Here is a 19,828-nt window from a genome sequence, read left to right as displayed (position 1 = left end):
ACACACACACACACACACACACACACACTGCCTATCTATCACAAACACATCTGGATGTGTTGCTTATGCATGGAGATATGCTTCTCTGCATCTGTCACACTCACGCTCGATCGACTCGAGGACTCTCATCGGATTAATTAACGTGTCTATTTGTGGTAAAAATCGCCTCGTTTGTTTGTGCTCGCATTGTGTAATTACACAGTCCTCGTTTGAAATGCCATTCGCAACCAATTCTGCTAATATAACGCAACGGATATGTTTAATGAGGAACAAAATGTTTTATTTATTCAGAGTTAACGTGGAGCTGTGTAAAGTGTGCGTTTCATATCAGATTGGCTCAGTGTGAGTTTGCAGTGCATTGTGGGAGATCTGAAACGCCAGTGGCGAACACTGTTAAGAAAGGAGAAATGTGGAGGCTGAAGGTCAAGCTCATCTCCGTGTATCCCAATGGTGATTTATTATTTTTCAAATGTATCATTATTTGCTGTTATTGCCATAACCTTTTTTTTTATTAAGGTTAACCGGCATTAAATTGGCAAGATGTTAGAAAGTCTGCATTAATAACACACAGATTCCCTTATTACCCCTTCGACCTTAAATATTTACGCATAATAACTATTTATATTATATATATATATATAAGTCCCCATGAGATTTGAAGTTCATATTTTTAATATTGTGCATGTAATTACCATAATTTTGGTAATTTGCTTTTTACAAGCCGAAACCTCGTAATTACGCTAATTACTATATGCGTGCGCACTACAGTACGGTCACATGACATGAAGGTAAACCAATAAAATATTTCATATTTCTAAGTGTTTTTGTTTATTATTTTTTTAATTATTCTAATTTTACATTTTTACAATTTAATTTAGGAAGTAATTATTTTTAGTTTCATTGTTGTGAATAAAAAGTGTTAGAATGTGTTAGAATAAATATACTTTTCATTCAGTAAATGTACGTTTTTCTCAAATAAATCATATTTACTGAATGAAAAAAAAAAATTAAATACAAGAAAAAAGTGCTTATTTATATTTTATTAGTAAATATGATCAATAAACTACAAGTATATTTACAGAACGCAAAGTTTTTGGAGTAAATATACAAGAAAAATTTAATATTTACTAGTAAATATAAAAACATAGTAGAAGTGAAAGAATAGTGGCAAGTGTGCAGCACTGCAAATGATAAAAATATTAAAGCAAACTATTATTTTGAAACTATAACACCTTTTTATAGTTGAACTACCATTTTAGTTCAGAACTGATTTTTTCATCAACTCATGAACCCAGTTTGCGAAACCCTGGCCTATAAAACTGAGTAATATTAACCAATAAATCTAAACAACATCAGCTGAAAAGTATATGTTTCAGAGGTTGTAAAAGTTTTGATTTACATTTTGATGAAGGGATATTACAGTGAATTTTGATTCCATGTTTACATTTTCAGCAGTTTAATATCTGTTAAAAATTAGTAAAAAATCAAGCCGTTTTATCTCAGCTGTTTAGTTTTCTGCAATTAAGTCTGATAATCCATACACACGCACACACACTCTCTCTCTCTCGCTCTCTCTCTCTCTTTCTCTCTCTCTCTCACACACACAAACACACTCACATAAATGCATGCATGCACACACACTCCCACACACTTAAGCCACTATATGTGTAACCTAGGATGGCATCCACACCAGAAGTTTGAGAGAGAGAGAGAGATCAGGCCTTTATATTCTTTGTAAAATAGCTGTGACTTGGCGTAAAAAACTATTTCGGGATTCTGTCACTGTGACTCTGTACACTCGCTGCTTCCCGAAGGCTGTATTTGGAAATGAGATTCAATAAGGTGTCACAAACGTTAAACTAATGTGCTTGAGAAGTTTTGGAGGGAACTCTGAATCCAACAGGATTCAGGCATTAAATTGGACATTACGACGTCTACATTATACGGTTCGAGTGATCCCATACAGTTTATTGTCTCCCGAGTGGCACAGATCGGATGTGACCCACGAACGTGTTAGCAGGAAAAAAAGCTCATGGATTCGGATATTCTCAGATTGTTTTCAGGCTTCATATGTGGAAACCTGAAATGAATCGGATACGTGCATGTGTGTCTGCCATGCCAGCGGAGAGATCGGATATCACCTCAACCGCGATCACATGACTCTTTTCAGTGGCGCAATGGAGGGCGAAGGCTCAACCCTATGCTTTTCTGGCCTTTAAAGATGGCGCTGAATTTCATTTCGTCTTCGTCCATTGCAAATCGCACTGTTTTTACTTCCTTTCCAGCCTAAGCTTTTCCGGGTCAGTACATTTACCTTTAGTTACGCCAAGTGTATTGGATATAGTCACTTGGGCATCGAGATCTGCAGTGTAAATGCGGCCTAAGATTCAGTGTCAATTCAATTTTGAATGATGTATGATCCAGATTAATATACAAACATGCTTGCAAATCAAAGTTTCAGGGCAATTTTGTTAGGGGATCATATCATTTTCCCATGAATTTCAGCTAAGAGACTGTTTGCTCCAGGGTTATTATCATTAACTATAACTAAAACCATTTAAAAAAAAACAATTGTTGAAAAAATTATTTAGAAGTAAAATAAAATGTCAAACTTAAACTTATTTTATTTCGCTAGTTTCCTAGGTATCATTTCTCATTTTCTTTTACTTTAACCTAAAATAACCAAAAATAAAATAAAAATAACAATTATAAGCACTTCTCAAGAAAACTTCTTTGAAAAACACAACAAAAATATTAAAATTAACTAAAATGAAAACGGTAAATGAATTAAAATCTTAAACTATAACATGATCTATAGAATATCAGTGATACTAAAATAACCACAGTGTGATGAAGATCATCCTGGAGTCTCCATAAACACGGAAAACACTCCTCAGGGAACCGGACCTCCACGAAACACAATCCTCTGATGTTCCTCAGGACATTTAAAGGCAACATAAAATCCATAAAGTGCCACAATGCTCCATCATTTTAGAGTGAATAATAATATTTTATGTTTTAGGGTTTGATTGAATCGTTTGCTATGATATTATTGGTTAATATAAAAAAATTTCCACCCATGCGACTATGGTTATGTCAGCAGAAAAGTCAATCAAGTTATTACATTTTGATGAAAGATTAATAAACATTTATTCTTAAGAATAACGTGCACTAAAAATTGTGATAGCATTTATATAAAAAAAATTGTTTTTAAAATGTTCCTGGTTTTATATATATTTAACTGCTGTAATATTAAATATTTCTAAGTAAAGCTGAATATCATTTAGGGAAATAATGAATGGTAGGGCTTGATTGGATTTTATTGGATCATTGCTATTAGTGATGCATGATATATCGCCCATCCTATCGGTATCGGCAGATATTTCATACAAAATATATTTTTTAATAATTGTCCCATTAAGTAAATTAGTGCGATATATTGCAGCCAATAAATATTAAATAATGTATTATTTCCTTCATCTGAGACAACTGATACTTTTGTTTTTGTAATCAGGCTCTCTATAATTATATAACAATTTACATTTTGATTTATAGTCCAATATATCGGTTATCGGCTTTCAAATATAAAGAATTATCGGTTATCGGTCTCAGACAAAATGTTATTATCGGTGCATCCCTAATTGCTATTATTGGTTTGTATCAATGACCTTTTTTAGCAAGAAAGTGGTTGCATAGGTGGAGAAAATTATTACGTTTAAAGATGTTTTTATAGTGTAGAATATAGTATCATGCACAATGAGAGCAGGGACATTTGTTAAGAAAGAAACTTGGGTCAGTTTCGATTTCATGATGCATTTAAATGTCAACTGTGTAATTCATAAAGCAAGGGCAAGCAGTCACAAAAAGACAAAACGAAATACCCACAAAGCTGCTTTTTACACCCTTAGCCTTGCACCTCGGGTACGTGGGGTGAATGTTAGTGAATGCTTAACGCTGCAGTCCCAGCTGAAGGAGTGTGTGAAAACAGCTGAATCATGCACTATCTCTGATGTCTCACGGCTGTCTCGTCCTCTTCTCTCTGCTCAGTGTCTGAACAGCGGATTCTTTAGCAGTGACGGAAACGATGATGATCCTGCAGAGGTAAAATTCTCCATCGCCTTAAAAAGCGCACGGCAGAAAAGAAAAGAGAGAAAAGGAGAAAGAGAGAGAGAGAGAGAGAGGAGGAGCCTGCTAAGGTATAATTTTCTAGCGCTCTTATTCCCTATTTAAACCCTTACAGAATTCACCACAGTGACCATAGTGTCCGCCAAAATACCAACCAAAATTATTTTACAGCACTTAAAATTCAGCTCAAAATACTGAATATACAAACTTTTAGAAAAAAAGACATAAAAATCAATAATGACATTAAAATATTAAAGCTTAACACTTAAAAAAAGAGGGGGGGGAAATGACATAAAATGTTTTTGGATTGGATTTGCTCTGTTTATTAATATTTGTATTTCTTGTGTTCTACCTTCTTTTAATTCTAATGTTGATATTTTCAAAATTAACTAAAAACATTGACGTAAAAGATTGACAATTAAAGCTTAGCATTATAAAGAAACAAGAAAAAGTATGCAATTTCTTATCTTAATATGTTCTGATGTTGAGATTTTCACTAAAAACAGTGACTGAAAAAGTAAGGTTGCGAATCAAAAACCGCTTCCAGTTATGGAATTGGATACTTAAGGTCAGGAATTGGATATTTGTTATAAAATAAAAATTTCGATTCCACTTATTGATTTCTGTCTGTGCGCATTTTAATGTGGTTTTAAACCATTCAAGCCAAAGAAGACACGAAAGAAAACTACATGAATACTGAATTGACTCTTCTTGTGCTTGTGCACACAAAACGATGTCAGAATATCCTCGTAAACACAGTCAGTTATGTCTGAAGTTAACGTAAACAGTTGAGAAAGAAATCGCATGTGTAACAGTATATTGGATCCGTGCAGCTCATAAAGTGACAGCAGCCTAATACACCTGCTGTCGTCTGTGTCATTACTGATAATCAAAAAACAAAAGAAACAGAAAATCCCTCACCGTCTTGACTAATGTAACTTTTTTTTTAATAAGCATTAATCTATATTGTATTTATTTGTGCTATTATTAATTTGCTTATTTGTTCTTATTGTATTGCTGACTATTTACTTGTCTTAATTAATGTTTGAAATGAATATTAGTTAGTCTAGTTTATTAGTTAGTGTTCTTTAGCCTGCTGATTTTTGTTCATAGTACTCAGCTGCAACAGAATGTTTTGCAAAAAGCCAGAATAAATATGTTTGGTATCTAAATGTTTGACTTCTTTCTTTTTCTTTTTTTTTTTTTTTTTTTTGCATTATCGAAAAATCGATAAGCAGAAGTAGAATTGGGAATTGCTAAATTTAAAACAATATCCAATCCTACTGAAAAAATTTATTCAGATCCCTCTTTTCTAAAATATGAACTGCTAAAAGGCTCTGCATTTTTAGGGTTTTAATACTGGTGTCTTTCTAATTGATTTTTAGCTTTGGGCTTCAAACTGTAGAAGATTCTCTATTGGAGAATCAGAGGTCAGATGGCTTTTTTGTTAATGCCTCCTGACTTTGAAGCAACTTTTAGCTAGTTTGAAATAATCTGAGCCTGTACGTGGGCAGCTCTCATGGTCTTGGCAGTGGCCAGTGAGCTTCTTCTGTGCGGGATATGGCATTCCTGTAGCTTAAAACAGTAGAGTCAAGGTCATGGGCTCCATTGCCAGAGAATGCATGAATGCAATGCAAGTTCCTTTGGGTTAAAAGCGTCTACCAAATGCATTAATGTAAATGTAAATGTGCTCAGGCTTAAGAATTGACATCGAATGCAAAGTCACATAGCGCATTTGAATATTCGTCTATACATTCATTCTATTATAATTGCTTGCATGGTGCTCCTGTTCGTATTTCAGCAATCCGTGACAGAATAGGATGGAAATGTCACAAGCAGTCTTTCAGTCTGTCATCTCATCCATTATTTATCGCTGAATGTGACAGACTTTCGACGTTTCAGCAAAAACAGTCGGTAGGTGTGACACCGCTGACCAAAATCAAAATGTTTTTAGTCAGCTAGTGGGATGTTTCCTTAATAACTATGCTGATTTGTTGGAATCTATGGTTACTGTGGCGCATTTTTAAGGGAAATTAAAACATCAACCTAATACTCATTTGTAAACTTCTTTCTTCAGTGTAACCCCCTTGTGCCCTTATCTATGGCATAACTGATGAGTTTAACATGATATATGAACTATTGCACCATCAGCTCTCTCTCTTTTTCTCTTTCACTGGCTCGCTTTCTTTCCTTGTTTCTCTCACCAATACAGTCAGCAAGCAAGTTTTATTCAAGTATGTCTAACTGATGGAATATGTCCTGCTCCCTCTAGATGGCGCTATGTGTGTAAGACTGCAGATGTTGGTGGTTGTGAGTACATTACCATTATAGTCGTGACGATAACCGTCCTGTTCTCCATAGCGGAGTCGTTGCCCATCGATAGCTCATTCTGGACCAAGACCAATTTATCCAGGTCGTTCCAGTAACCGATCTGCAGATGATAGACGACAGGGTAATCAATCCAGTGTGTGTGTGTGGGCTTCTGGGTGAATTTACGGTGTGTATCTGTATAAATGTTGCTTGTGTGTGTCTAAATGCATGAAAGTGTGTTGTGTGTCTGACCTTGCGGGGGCCGTTACTCTTTAGCTCAAAGACATCCATGGTGTAGTTGACTCTGCGTCCATAATGATCAAACTGGATATTCCCAGTGAGACCATGGATTCTCACCTTTACATACACAAACACACACACACACACACACACACACACACACAAAGAAGTATTAGTAAGACAGTGACACACATCACTTTTGGTAAGCATGGAACAAAAAGTATGAATTATAGCTATATATTTTGCTGAGTGGATAAAACCATTAAAGATGAGTTAAAAGTAGTGTCAGAGTGATTAAACCACTTTGATAGCTAATTTATGCAACATCCTTTGCATCTTGCAGTTTTAAAGCCCCCATGAAGTTCCGCCAAGTCCTCTGTCATACAGAGTCCCGCCCACTCTCACCTTTCAAGGAAAGCCCCGCCCACTCCCACCTGCGTATAGTCCCACCCACTCTCACCTTTCAAAGAAAGCCCCGCCCACTCCCACCTGCGTATAGTCCCGCCCACTCTTACCTTACTTTCACCTGTCATAGACAGCACCCGTCCAGTCTTACCTGTCAGACAGCATCTTGCCCAGTCTCACCCTTTATGTTGAGTCCTTCCCACTCCCACCTGTTGTACAGACTCCTGTCCACACTGACATTTCAGACAGCATTCTGAATTCTCACCTGTCTTAGAGCCGACCCACTCCCACCTGTCCCACCCACACTCACCTTTCAGACAGTGTCCTGCCCAGTCTCACCTGTAGAGTCATGCCCACTGTTACCTGTTACAATAGTTTGTTGTATATAGTGTGAGTGTGTGTAGTATGAGTGTAATCTGGATGTACCACATTCATTTGCCACATTTCAGAATCTCACTGGATGAAGGTCATCAGGTACTTATGCCTACTCTCTTATGAGTACTGTAAATTCGGACATACTACTTTTGTCACATACTGTTTTTTATCTACTATATAGTAAGGAAGTATGCGATTTCGGATGCAGCCAATAGGCTTGTTCGACTTGAACCAGCGCTGCACAGACCGATCGGTGAATGACATCAAAGTACCGCGAGAGCGAATAGAAAGTAGACGGCTCCTTATGCTTTTGAATTGCTCTTACGGTACTTTGATGTCATAAACCGTTCGGTCTGTGCAGCGCCAGTTCAAGTCGAACAAGCCTATTGTCACCATTGATACAGAGTCCCGCACACTCCCACCTGTCATACAGATTCCCTCCCACTCCCACCAGTCGTACAGATTCCCTCCCACTCCCACCTGTCATACAGAGTCCCGCCCACTTCCACCTGTCGAACAGATTCTCTCCCACTCCCACCTGTCGTACAGATTCCCTCCCACTCTCACCGGTCGTACAGATTCCCTCCCACTCTCACCTGTCGTACAGATTCTCTCCCACTCCCACCTGTCATACAGATTCCCTCCCAATCTCACCGGTCGTACAGATTCCCTCCCACTCCCACCTGTCATACAGAGTCCCGCCCACTTCCACCTGTCTAACAGATTCCCTCCCACTCTCACCTGTCGTACAGATTCTCTCCCACTCCCACCTGTCATACAGATTCCCTCCCAATCTCACCGGTCGTACAGATTCCCTCCCACTCCCACCTGTCATACAGAGTCCCGACCACTTCCACCTGTCGAACAGATTCCCTCCCACTCTCACCTGTCAAACAGATTCCCTCCCACTCTTAACTGTCATACAGATTCCCTCCCACTCTCACTGGTCGTACAGAGTCCCTCCCACTCCCACCTGTCATACAGATTCCCTCCCACTCTCACCTGTCGTACAGATTCCCTCCCACTCTCAACTGTCTTACAGATTCCCTCCCGCTCCCACCTGTCGTACAGATTCCCTCCCGCTCCCACCTGACGAACAGATTCCCTCCCACTCTCACCGGTCGTACAGATTCCCTCCCACTCCCACCTGTCATACAGAGTCCCGCCCACTTCCACCTGTCTAACAGATTCCCTCCCACTTTCACCTGTCGTACAGATTCTCTCCCACTCCCACCTGTCATACAGATTCCCTCCCAATCTCACCGGTCGTACAGATTCCCTCCCACTCCCACCTGTCATACAGAGTCCCGCCCACTTCCACCTGTCGAACAGATTCCCTCCCACTCTCACCTGTCAAACAGATTCCCTCCCACTCTTAACTGTCATACAGATTCCCTCCCACTCTCACTGGTCGTACAGAGTCCCTCCCACTCCCACCTGTCATACAGATTCCCTCCCACTCTCACCTGTCGTACAGATTCCCTCCCACTCTCAACTGTCTTACAGATTCCCTCCCGCTCCCACCTGTCGTACAGATTCCTTCCCGCTCCCACCTGACGAACAGATTCCCTCCCACTCTCAACTGTCATACAGATTCCCTCCCACTCCCACCTGTCGAACAGATTCCCGCACACTCCCACCTGTCATACAGATTCCCTCCCACTCCCACCTGTCGAATAGATTTCCTCCCAATCTCACCTGTCGAACAGATTCCCTCCCACTCTCACTGGTCGTACAGATTCCCTCCCACTCTCACCTGTCATACAGATTCCCTCCCACTCTCAACTGTCTTACAGATTCCTTCCCACTCCCACCTGACGAACAGATTCCCTCCCACTCTCACCTGTCGTACAGATTCCCTCCCACTCTCACCTGTCAAACAGATTCCCTCCCACTCTCAACTGTCATACAGATTCCCTCCCACTCTCACTGGTCATACAGAGTCCCTCCCACTCCCACCTGTCATACATATTCCCTCCCACTCTCACCTGTCGTACAGATTCCCTCCCACTCTCAACTGTCTTACAGATTCCCTCCCGCTCCCACCTGTCGTACAGATTCCCTCCCACTCTCAACTGTCTTACAGATTCCCTCCCACTCCCACCTGTCGAACAGATTCCCTCCCACTCTCAACTGTCATACAGATTCCCTCCCACTCCCACCTGTCGAACAGATTCCCGCACACTCCCACCTGTCATACAGATTCCCTCCCACTCCCACCTGTCGAACAGATTCCCTCCCACTCTCACCGGTCGTACAGATTCCCTCCCACTCTCACCTGTCGTACAGATTCCCTCCCACTCTCAACTGTCTTACAGATTCCCTCCCACTCCCACCTGACGAACAGATTCCCTCCCACTCTCACCTGTCGTACAGATTCCCTCCCACTCTCACCTGTCAAACAGATTCCCTCCCACTCTCAACTGTCATACAGATTCCCTCCCACTCTCACTGGTCGTACAGAGTCCCTCCCACTCCCACCTGACGAACAGATTCCCTCCCACTCTCACCTGTCGTACAGATTCCCTCCCACTCTCACCTGTCGTACAGATTCCCTCCCACTCTCACCTGTCGTACAGATTCCCTCCCACTCTCACCTGTCAAACAGATTCCCTCCCACTCTCAACTGTCATACAGATTCCCTCCCACTCTCACTGGTCGTACAGAGTCCCTCCCACTCCCACCTGTCGTACAGATTCCCTCCCACTCTCACCTGTCGTACAGATTCCCTCCCACTCTCAACTGTCATACAGATTCCCTCCCACTCTCACTGGTCGTACAGAGTCCCTCCCACTCCCACCTGTCATACAGATTCCCTCCCACTCTCACCTGTCGTACAGATTCCCTCCCACTCTCACCTGTCGTACAGATTCCCTCCCGCTCCCACCTGTTCTACAGATTCCCTCCCACTCCCACCTGACGAACAGATTCCCTCCCACTCTCAACTGTCATACAGATTCCCTCCCACTCCCACCTGTCGAACAGATTCCCGCACACTCCCACCTGTCGTACAGATTCCCTCCCACTCCCACCTGACGAACAGATTCCCTCCCACTCTCAACTGTCATACAGATTCCCTCCCACTCCCACCTGTCGAACAGATTCCCGCACACTCCCACCTGTCATACAGATTCCCCCCCACTCCCACCTGACGAACAGATTCCCTCCCACTCTCAACTGTCATACAGATTCCCTCCCACTCCCACCTGTCGAACAGATTCCCGCACACTCCCACCTGTCGTACAGATTCCCTCCCACTCCCACCTGACGAACAGATTCCCTCCCACTCTCAACTGTCATACAGATTCCCTCCCACTCCCACCTGTCGAACAGATTCCCGCACACTCCCACCTGTCATACAGATTCCCCCCCACTCCCACCTGTCGAACAGATTCCCTCCCAATCTCACCTGTCGAACAGATTCCCTCCCACTCTCACCTGTCGTACAGAGTCCCTCCCACTCTCACCTGTCGTACAGAGTCCCTCCCACTCTCACCTGTCGAACAGATTCCCTCCCACTCTCATCTGTCGAACAGATTCCCTCCCACTCTCACCTGTCGAACAGATTCCCTCCCACTCCTACCTGTCGAACAGATTCCCTCCCACTCCCACCTGTCGAACAGATTCCCTCCCACTCTCACCTGTCGAACAGATTCCCTCCCACTCCCACCTGTCGAACAGATTCACTCCCACTCGTCGAACAGATTCCCACCCACTCTCACCTGGCTCACAGCATCCCATCAGCTCTCATCTGTCTTCCACAATCCCACCCGCTCTCACCTGTTTCAGAGTTCGTTCCATGTCGATGCCCTGATTCCAAGGAGCAGCTGGGTTGGCCAGGCAGTCTCCAGCATTGCCTCTGCGAGAGATGTCGATCTTCTGTCTGCGCAGATTTCGAAACGCCTCCGCCATCACTAGCACACCATCATACGTCAATGATGATGTGTACTAAAAGGGTAAAAGGAATATTTTATGTAAATTCACACTACATTACCCATGCTTCCTGTTTACAGTCACATATCAAATGTAATGCTGAGCTGTTGTAGTGCCTAAAGTAGATGTAAATGCAACAGAGAGGGCATTCTAGGTGAGCACATTGATTATTACCTCCGCCTGCTTGCTTGTAAGGCTGTGTGCGTAATGCAATGTGACAAAACTGCAATGTAGCGATGCCGCTACTTGTTACTGGAAAAGCTATTTAGCTGTAAAGCAGTACAGATGTTGCAACAGAGCAGTAAAGATTCAGAGAGATTGCTGGGGAAAGCAGTGCAGGGATCTTATCGTTTTTCTCTTCCTCTCCAACCTCACCAATAATAAAAATGGATTTTCATCCCTTATTTCCATAAACAAATACAAAAGCATGGCTATTTGCATGAGTAAATCCGGCCCAATAAGACAGAAAGAGCCTCAGCGGCTGTGTCTGCACTGACACAAGATATTATGAATGAACTTGATCTGCGGAAATGAAGATTTATGGTTGTAGCAGAGGCATAATAACATCCAATTAACATTGAGGGAAAGACAGAAACAAACAATAATCATTAAAGGGGGAGTCAGAGAGTGAGATGCAGAAAATCAAGAGCGCTCAAGAGATGGAGGTAGTCAAGGATCTTGCCTGTATAGTGTGCTCTAATAAACCTGTAAAGATTGGTTTGATGTTCTCTGATAATTTATAGCAGGGACTGCAGGATGGAAGTGCTAATCAATGGGAGTAGAGAAGGATCTCCATGTTCTCAACAGAGGGGAAAAGCTACTTTTTTTTTTAGCTGATGCAGCACAAAATCATCTTAATGAGTAGATTTGTACTGTTTTCCAGTTAGGGAGAACCTTAATAATTTTGTGTGGTACCGCAAGAGCTTGATGGTGCTAGCATTTCACTCACATTTGGTCCTCACATTTTAGTATATAGTGTGTGTAGATATATTTCAATGTGGCCCATTTTTGTCAAATTTTTTTTTGTGTGTTAAAATGATACATTTTTCAATTAAGGAAAAAAGCAAATGTCACTTCCTCCCAAGGCTGTGAATTTGTCTCTTGGATAATTAAAATGTTATCCCAGTCACCCTAGTGAAAAAAACAAAAAACCTATACCAAAATGTATTTAAAATACGTTAATTTCATACTAAAAGTATACAAATCCATTAACATATTTACTGACATATCGCTTGAGACTTGGGCTACTGATATAAATATTGTAATTAAACTTTATTTTGGAGTACTTCTTTACTGCACAATGCAAATTTCTTAATACTAAGCCTAAATGTGTTTTAATACCACTATTAGTAAGGATAGTATGATCTCTGTATAATATCAGTCTTAAAATGCAAGAAATTTAAAGTATATTTGCAATAGTTAAAATTTAGCACAATCAAATATATTTAGTTGGACCTCAGCACTATTTCCGGAAACTAATCTGCATTAAGTACAAAATTAATTGTTCCAATTTAGCAGACTTAAAGTATACCAAAGGTACAATTGCAAGGTTTTTATATATTAAGCACATAAATATGTTAATGTATTTGTAGTATACCTAGCATAAAATAAATGCATTTAAAAATACATTTTGGTATATTTATTTTTCACTAGGGCATCAAAACAATGTAAACATTGACTTCATTTCACACATTTCCCACCAGACGGGTTAAAACGTGGCTCCGGCTGCAGTCCGTCATGGCGTAATTGACTCAAATATCACTGGGCAGCTTCTCATTGGCTAAAGCTTGACGGAGAACGTGTCCTGTCACAGTCTGATTGGCTAAACATCTGTGACTGGAATTCTGCCACATGTGTCTGACAGTATTACAGCATCAGATTTGCAACCTGCTGTTTGCTGCGCAAAGAATGACGAAAAGGAATTATTCATTAGTGTTTATAGCTCAAATCTTTGAGCTGTTACCTAAGGTCTTTAAAAGCATGTGCACGTAATGGCGCTCTCAATTGGTATTGTTTGTTATTCTGGTTTATTGGTGTTTGCACTTGGGTTTAATTATGTTGTGAATGTATTTGCGTTTACCCTGGGTGGGCTCTCAGATCCTGGATACTCCCTCTGGTCTAGTTTATTCCACCGTTGCATTAGTTTGATCACCATTGGTTTACTGAAATCCACCAACTGGAAACCGGTTACGTTTGCCCCGCCGTGCATAAACCTCTCAAGAGAAATATCCTTAAAACCCTGTCAGGGGAGAGAGGAAATTACAGTGAGGGCGAATGAAGCCGATTCACTGAAAAAGGTGGAGATGGAAAACGGGAGATGAATTGAACGAATGTGAGGCAGAGTGAGTTATAACATTTCTTAATATCCCACATGCTGACACACTAACAAATGTCAACACAGAGTTAAGGCACAGCACAAATAAGCAACGATAAATCACTCGTAACAAAGTGCAGGTTCAGCGGTCCATCATAGTCAAGAGTCTCCGAAAATGAAAAAGACGGCAAATTCCCTGAGACTAACCACCATTTCAGATGAATCTATCACCCAAAAAGAAAAAAAATGTGAGACACCATGTTTCTAGGGTGTTGAGGATGTGGTTTCTTAATAAACTAAGTAAAAAAGGAGGTCTCTGTGATATTCTGTGTAAATTTTGCAGGTGAAAATGGTGCATCTGCTCACTTAAAAGTAACAGCACGCATGATTTGAGGAATGTCTGGAGCACAAATGATGCCAAACATGCCAACATGTAATTCTAGTCTGGGCTTTTATTCGGGGAAAATAAAGTGGCTCAGCTCCATCACAGAGAATTACGGCCAGAGGACACGCTGTCCTCTACATTTGTTCATTTCCTCGAGCGCTCCATCACTGCCGCTCTCTCTCACTCAGCTGGATAAACCAGTGCCAGGACTCACCAGGTTAGCGACGATGTAGTGGTATCCTTTTACATGTTTCCCCACACTCACGATCTGAGAGAGAGAGAAATATAAGGAGTGAGTTCAGCCATACAAGTTACCTATATTTGTGAAAGTGTGTGTGATATAAGCATTGCATCTACAGTTTAAGTCCCATCAGACATTCAGAAATGCTTTTTAAAGTCACCATGAAATCAAAATGGACAATTGTTGTTTTTATGGAATATTGCAGTTTATTATAAATTATTTATCCTTGCAAATCATTATTTTATTTTTTTAAATCCCTTGTAATCTTGAATCAAAATAACTTCCCCTGGTTCTTGCATCTCTTCTCTGAGGATGGGGGCGGGGCCAAACCTGTCACTCACATGAGATCCACCAATAGCAAACCACAACCATCCAATCAATTCCCGACGGACAAAATCAAGCCCCGTCCTAATAAAAATAACTATTGTAAATCAAGCCCCGTCCTAATAAAAATAACTATTATTCATCACAATAGGGAAAAGACTAATTGCAGTTCAGATTTGAAGAAATTCATAGTTTTAACCTGACAAAGCCTTCTTTGAAAGTTTAAAATATTGTTCATATGAAGTTTTTATAGGCCTATTTGAATGGATGGATAAATGTTTATAAATGCATAAGTGAAATACAAATGTATATATCTATTTCATCATACCTAATAAATTAACTGTTGTGGATCAGGATGGTAAAAACCTTTTGCTGAATAGAGTGCAGAAGTTGGATCTCGGAAGTGTGTGTGTGTGTGTGTGTGTGTGTGTGTGTGTGTGTGTGTGTGTGTGTGTGTAGGATGTCCATTTACAGTCATGTGAAAAAGAATTTTGAGTTCTATGGTTTTATGTATCAGGACATTTAAAAAAATCATCTGGTCCTTGGCAGGTGTGTGTAAACATATACCTGTACATCATATTTAAATCGATCTTTATATCAATAGTTGTATATTTATCTATAGTTTTTTTTCTTTCTATTGTTACTTTTTTGCTTCAAATCAAAGTCCTCATAGCCAATTGGTTTGGTTCATGGCTTATAACGCTTTAATAAAGAAATCCCTATGGGAGAAATGAATGGAGAAAATACTTCCGGAACCAGCGCTGCTGAAAGAGTGCACTCTATTTCTTTGAATTACGATTCAGAAAATTACTCTTCCTGTCAATCCAGTTAAAATTCCAGTTCAACTTCTTTTTGTGTTGTGGCCAATTTGATTTCAAAATTACACTCGTGATTTTATAAGGAGCCATTTTCTTGTGCTTTCAGAAGTCCAGTAATGGTGTATTCATGCTTGAGTTTTAGAAAAGCCTAGAGGAAAAAAATGTAAAAGTAAAAAAAAAAAAATACTTTTAAAGTTTTACTTTTTTGTAGGTAATTTTGAAATCAAATTGGCCACAACACAAAAAAGTTGAAGTGTGTGTGTGTGTGTGTGTGTGTGTGTGTATATATATACAGTCCCCTCCAAAAGTATTGGAACAGTGAGGCCAATTCCTTTATTTTTTCTGTAGACTGAAAATATTTGGGTTTGACATTAAAAGATGAATATGAGACAAGAGATCAACATTTCAGCTCTTATTTCCAGGTATTTACATCTGGATCTGATACTCAACTTAGAAGATATAACTTTTTGTTTGAACCCACCCATTTCTCATGTGACCAAAAGTATTGGAACAGATGAACTTAAAATAGATTAAAGTGAATAAGACTAAATATTTAGTTGCAAATCCTTTGCTTGCAATAACTGCATCAAGCCTGTGACCCATTGACATAACCAAACTTTTGCATTCTTCTTTTGTAATGCTTTTGTCACGGGACGCACACAAACAGGTAGGTAAGATCCAATAGCAATTTATTAGGGTAATCCGTAATCGTAATCCAAGTCAGGCAAAAGGTCAAAATCCAACAAAGGCAGTCCAGAAAAACACAAAACAATACAGGTATGGAAACATGGAAGTGCGCTGACATCAAACAAGGACTCCGTGACAAACACTGAAACAACCAGGGTATATATACACACACAGAACTAACAATGAAACAGGGAACAGCTGGGAACAATGATGACATGGAACAGCTGAACACAATGAACACTCAGTGACAGACAGGAATTGTGGGGAATGCAGTTCATGAATGTGGATGACACCGTGGGGAAGAGGACCTCTAGTGGACACCAGGAATACACAAACCAGACACTGTGACAGCTTTTCCAGGCTTTCACCGCAGCCTCTTTCAGTTGTTGTTTGTTTTGGGGGGCTGCTCCCTTCAGTCTCTTTTTAAGCAGGTAAAATGCATGCTCTATAGGGTTTAAGTCTGGAGATTGACTTGGCCAGTCTAAAACCTTCCACTTCTTGCCCCTGATGAACTCCTTTGTTGTTTTGGCACTGTGTTTTGGGTCGTTGTCTTGCTGCATGATGAAGGATCTCCCAATCAGTTTGGTTGCATCTTTCTGTAAATTGGCAGACAAAATGTTTCTGTACACTTCTGAGTTCATTTTGCTGCTGCCATCACGTGTTACATCATCAATGAAGATTAATGAGCCCGTCCCAGAAGAAGCCATGCAAGCCCAAGCCATGACATTTCCTCCTCCGTGTTTCACAGATGAGCTTGTGTGTTTAGGATCATGAGCAGATACTTTTTTTCTCCAAACTTTAGCCTTTCCATCACTTTGGTAAAGGTTAATCTTTGTCTCATCAGTCCATAAAACTTTGCCCCAGAATGTTTGAGGCTTGTCTCTGTACTTTTTGCCAAATTCCAGCCTGGCCTTCTTATTCTTCTCGCTAATGAGAGGTTTGCATCTTCTGGTGTAGCCTCTGCACTTTTGTTCATGAAGTCTTCTGCGAACAGTAGATTGTGATACCTTCACTCCTGCCCTCTGGAGGTTGTGGCTGATGTCACTAACAGTGTTTTTAGGGTCTTTCTTTACAGCTCTCTCAAGATTTCTGTCGTCAACTGCTGATGCTTTCCTTGGTCTACCCATTCGAGGTCTGTTACTTAGTACACCAGTGGTTTCTTTCTTCCTCAGGACATTCCAAATGGTTGTACTGGCTATGGCCAATGTTTGTGCGATGGCTCTGATTGATTTTCCATCTTCTCTCAGCTTCACAATTGCTTGTTTTTCACCCATAGACAGCTCTCTGGTTGGTTACACATCTAATTATAAATGCAGTCTGCACAGGCAAAACCAAAATCTGAAACTGAGCGCAGACGTTCAGTGCTATTTATTGTTTGAATAATCAATGTAATAGGACACACCAGGGCAACAAAACAGACCTGCCAGTAACCTGTTCCAATACTTTTGGTCACATGAGAAATGGGTGGGTTCAAACAAAAGGTTATATCTTCTAAGTTGAGTATCAGATCCAGATGTAAATACCTGGAAATAAGAGCTGAAATGTTGATCTCTTGTCTCATATTCATATTTTGATGTCAAACCCAAATATTTTCAATCAACAAAAAAAATAAAGGAATTGGCCTCACTGTTCCAATATTTTTGGAGGGGACTATATATATATATATATTATTATTTTTTATTTTTATTTTTTTACTTTTCTAAAACTCAAGCATGAATACACCAAAGCATAAGAAAGCATAAGAAAATGGCTTCTAATAAAATCACGAGTGTAATTTTGAAATCAAATTATATATTAAATGTGTATAATCAAAGTTAGATTAAAAAATAAATAAATGAATAATAAATAAAAATAATAGTTATTAATCTGTTAAATAGATTAAAATAACTAAACATTTTGATAAAATGTAACAAAAAGAAATATTTGATTGAAATTAAATACATTTTACTGTACATAATGACTAAACAATTTTATATATTAAATGTATATAATCAATAAGTTAGTTTAGAATAAAAATTATTAAAATAACCATAATAGATATAAATCTGTTAAATAGATTAAATCAGATAAAAAAATAATTAAACATATTGATAAAATAGAAAAAAAAAGAAACATTTGAATAAAATTAAATAAAATTTTAATTTTAGTGTGCATTACTTTAATGACTAGAAAGAAATATTATAAAGTAACTTAATTTTAGATTTATAATATTACTTCATTGTTTGGTTAAATTTCCGGATGATTTTATTATGGAGTCCGTGGCATTTAAAAGATGGAAAAGCCCAGGTCTGGTGTGTAACCGGTGTCTGTGTGAGATGCCAGATCCAGGAACACGCTGGCAGGACTGGCAGCTCGTGTAGAGACAACATTCTGTTGATGTTGTACCTGACGATGTCCAACTGCGAGACGGTGTGTGTGTGTGTGTGGTTGTATTTGCCAAATCTACTGTCAGGCTGATAGATGAGCACCTTTCGAGGTCTAGCCCGAGGAACAGACGGAGCGTGCAACAATCAAACACACCCTGCAATCTCAGAGTTCATAGATCAGACACACTGAGAGCTGAGCTGTGACTCCAACATCATTACCGCTGATACACATTACGCCACAGCGCTAATGTACACCAGCCATCATGAGGTTTTCAAAGAAGTCTCTTATGACCAGCAAGGCTGCCTTTTTTCGATCAAAAATACAGTAATATTGTTAAATGATTTCAGTTTGAAATAGCTGTGAATATATGGTGAACTGTAATTTATATGGATGCACGATATATCGGTATCGACCATTTTATGGTTAATTTTAATGTTATCGTTATCAGCCTGAAAATGTTGCCCATATATTAAAGCCGATAAATAATGTATTTTTTCCTCCAGCTGAGACACTTCAGATCCGCACTGTTAAACATGATGGTTTAAAATTGCTTGAAATATGATTGGAATCACTTCAAAAAAGGAAAATATGTGTAACATGTGCTATCAAATAGACCTTAAGTCTATTTACACCGTGTTCTAACTACACGTGACGCGCGATAAAAGGATATTGTCCATGAGTGTTTGTCCTAACCAGGCGCGACACGCAACGAAGCGCTTTCTATTTTTCTGCGACGTCGCGCTGGAGCAAACACAAAGTGTGGCGATGATAATCTCAGGCACTGTTTATGTGCTTTATTTAATGTTAAAAGCGTGTAATGTGACTTTGAATATCATTTAGTGCTCCAGCTTTGTAGCTGTAAAAGCAAAAGTGGATAATTCACCTCAGATCTTGAAATTAAACAAATGGAAACAAGAACGTTCAAACTGTGAACAAACAAGTGTATTATTTGACAAAGATTGTGAGCAATAAACATTGCTTATCATTTACATATACTACCGACCCGGGCTTGACATTAACTCCTGCCAAATGTGTGTGTATTTCATCAGTGATGTGTAACGCAGTCACTCCTCTGCCCACTCTGGCGGGTTTAATTTTATATATAATAATCCTTTTTTGAAATAAGCTAAGTGCAAACTAGTGTTGTCAAAAATATAGATTTTTCTATACATAGATACTGAAATATCTGAAACTCTTCGCTAGAAAACACGATACCAGTCTTTCTCTCTCTCTCATCTCTCCGACAGCGAGTGACACACAAACCCGCCTCTCTTCACTCACTCGATTTATTTGCTCCGGATGAA

The 19,828-nt window shown here is 39.8% G+C and overlaps 1 protein-coding gene across 1 annotated transcript in view; it reads right to left on the bottom strand.

Annotated features, from left to right (window-relative positions):
* gria4a (glutamate receptor, ionotropic, AMPA 4a) overlaps positions 1-19,828 on the bottom strand; it is a gene marked incomplete at both ends in the record, with an annotated part of 91,746 nt that overhangs the window by 46,568 nt on the left and 25,350 nt on the right. Inside the window, 5 exons of the mRNA XM_081370037.1 lie at positions 6,449-6,556; positions 6,688-6,792; positions 11,236-11,403; positions 13,469-13,627; positions 14,302-14,355. Of these exons, the coding sequence (XP_081226163.1) occupies positions 6,449-6,556; positions 6,688-6,792; positions 11,236-11,403; positions 13,469-13,627; positions 14,302-14,355 (594 nt within the window). The remainder of the gene's footprint in view (positions 1-6,448; positions 6,557-6,687; positions 6,793-11,235; positions 11,404-13,468; positions 13,628-14,301; positions 14,356-19,828) is intronic.

The sequence above is a fragment of the Scardinius erythrophthalmus genome (assembly GCF_964197995.2).
Source record: "Scardinius erythrophthalmus genome assembly, chromosome: 7".
Taxonomy (NCBI): domain Eukaryota; kingdom Metazoa; phylum Chordata; class Actinopteri; order Cypriniformes; family Leuciscidae; genus Scardinius; species Scardinius erythrophthalmus.
Note: the sequence above shows the minus strand (reverse complement) of the source record. Positions and strands in the feature narration are given on the sequence as shown.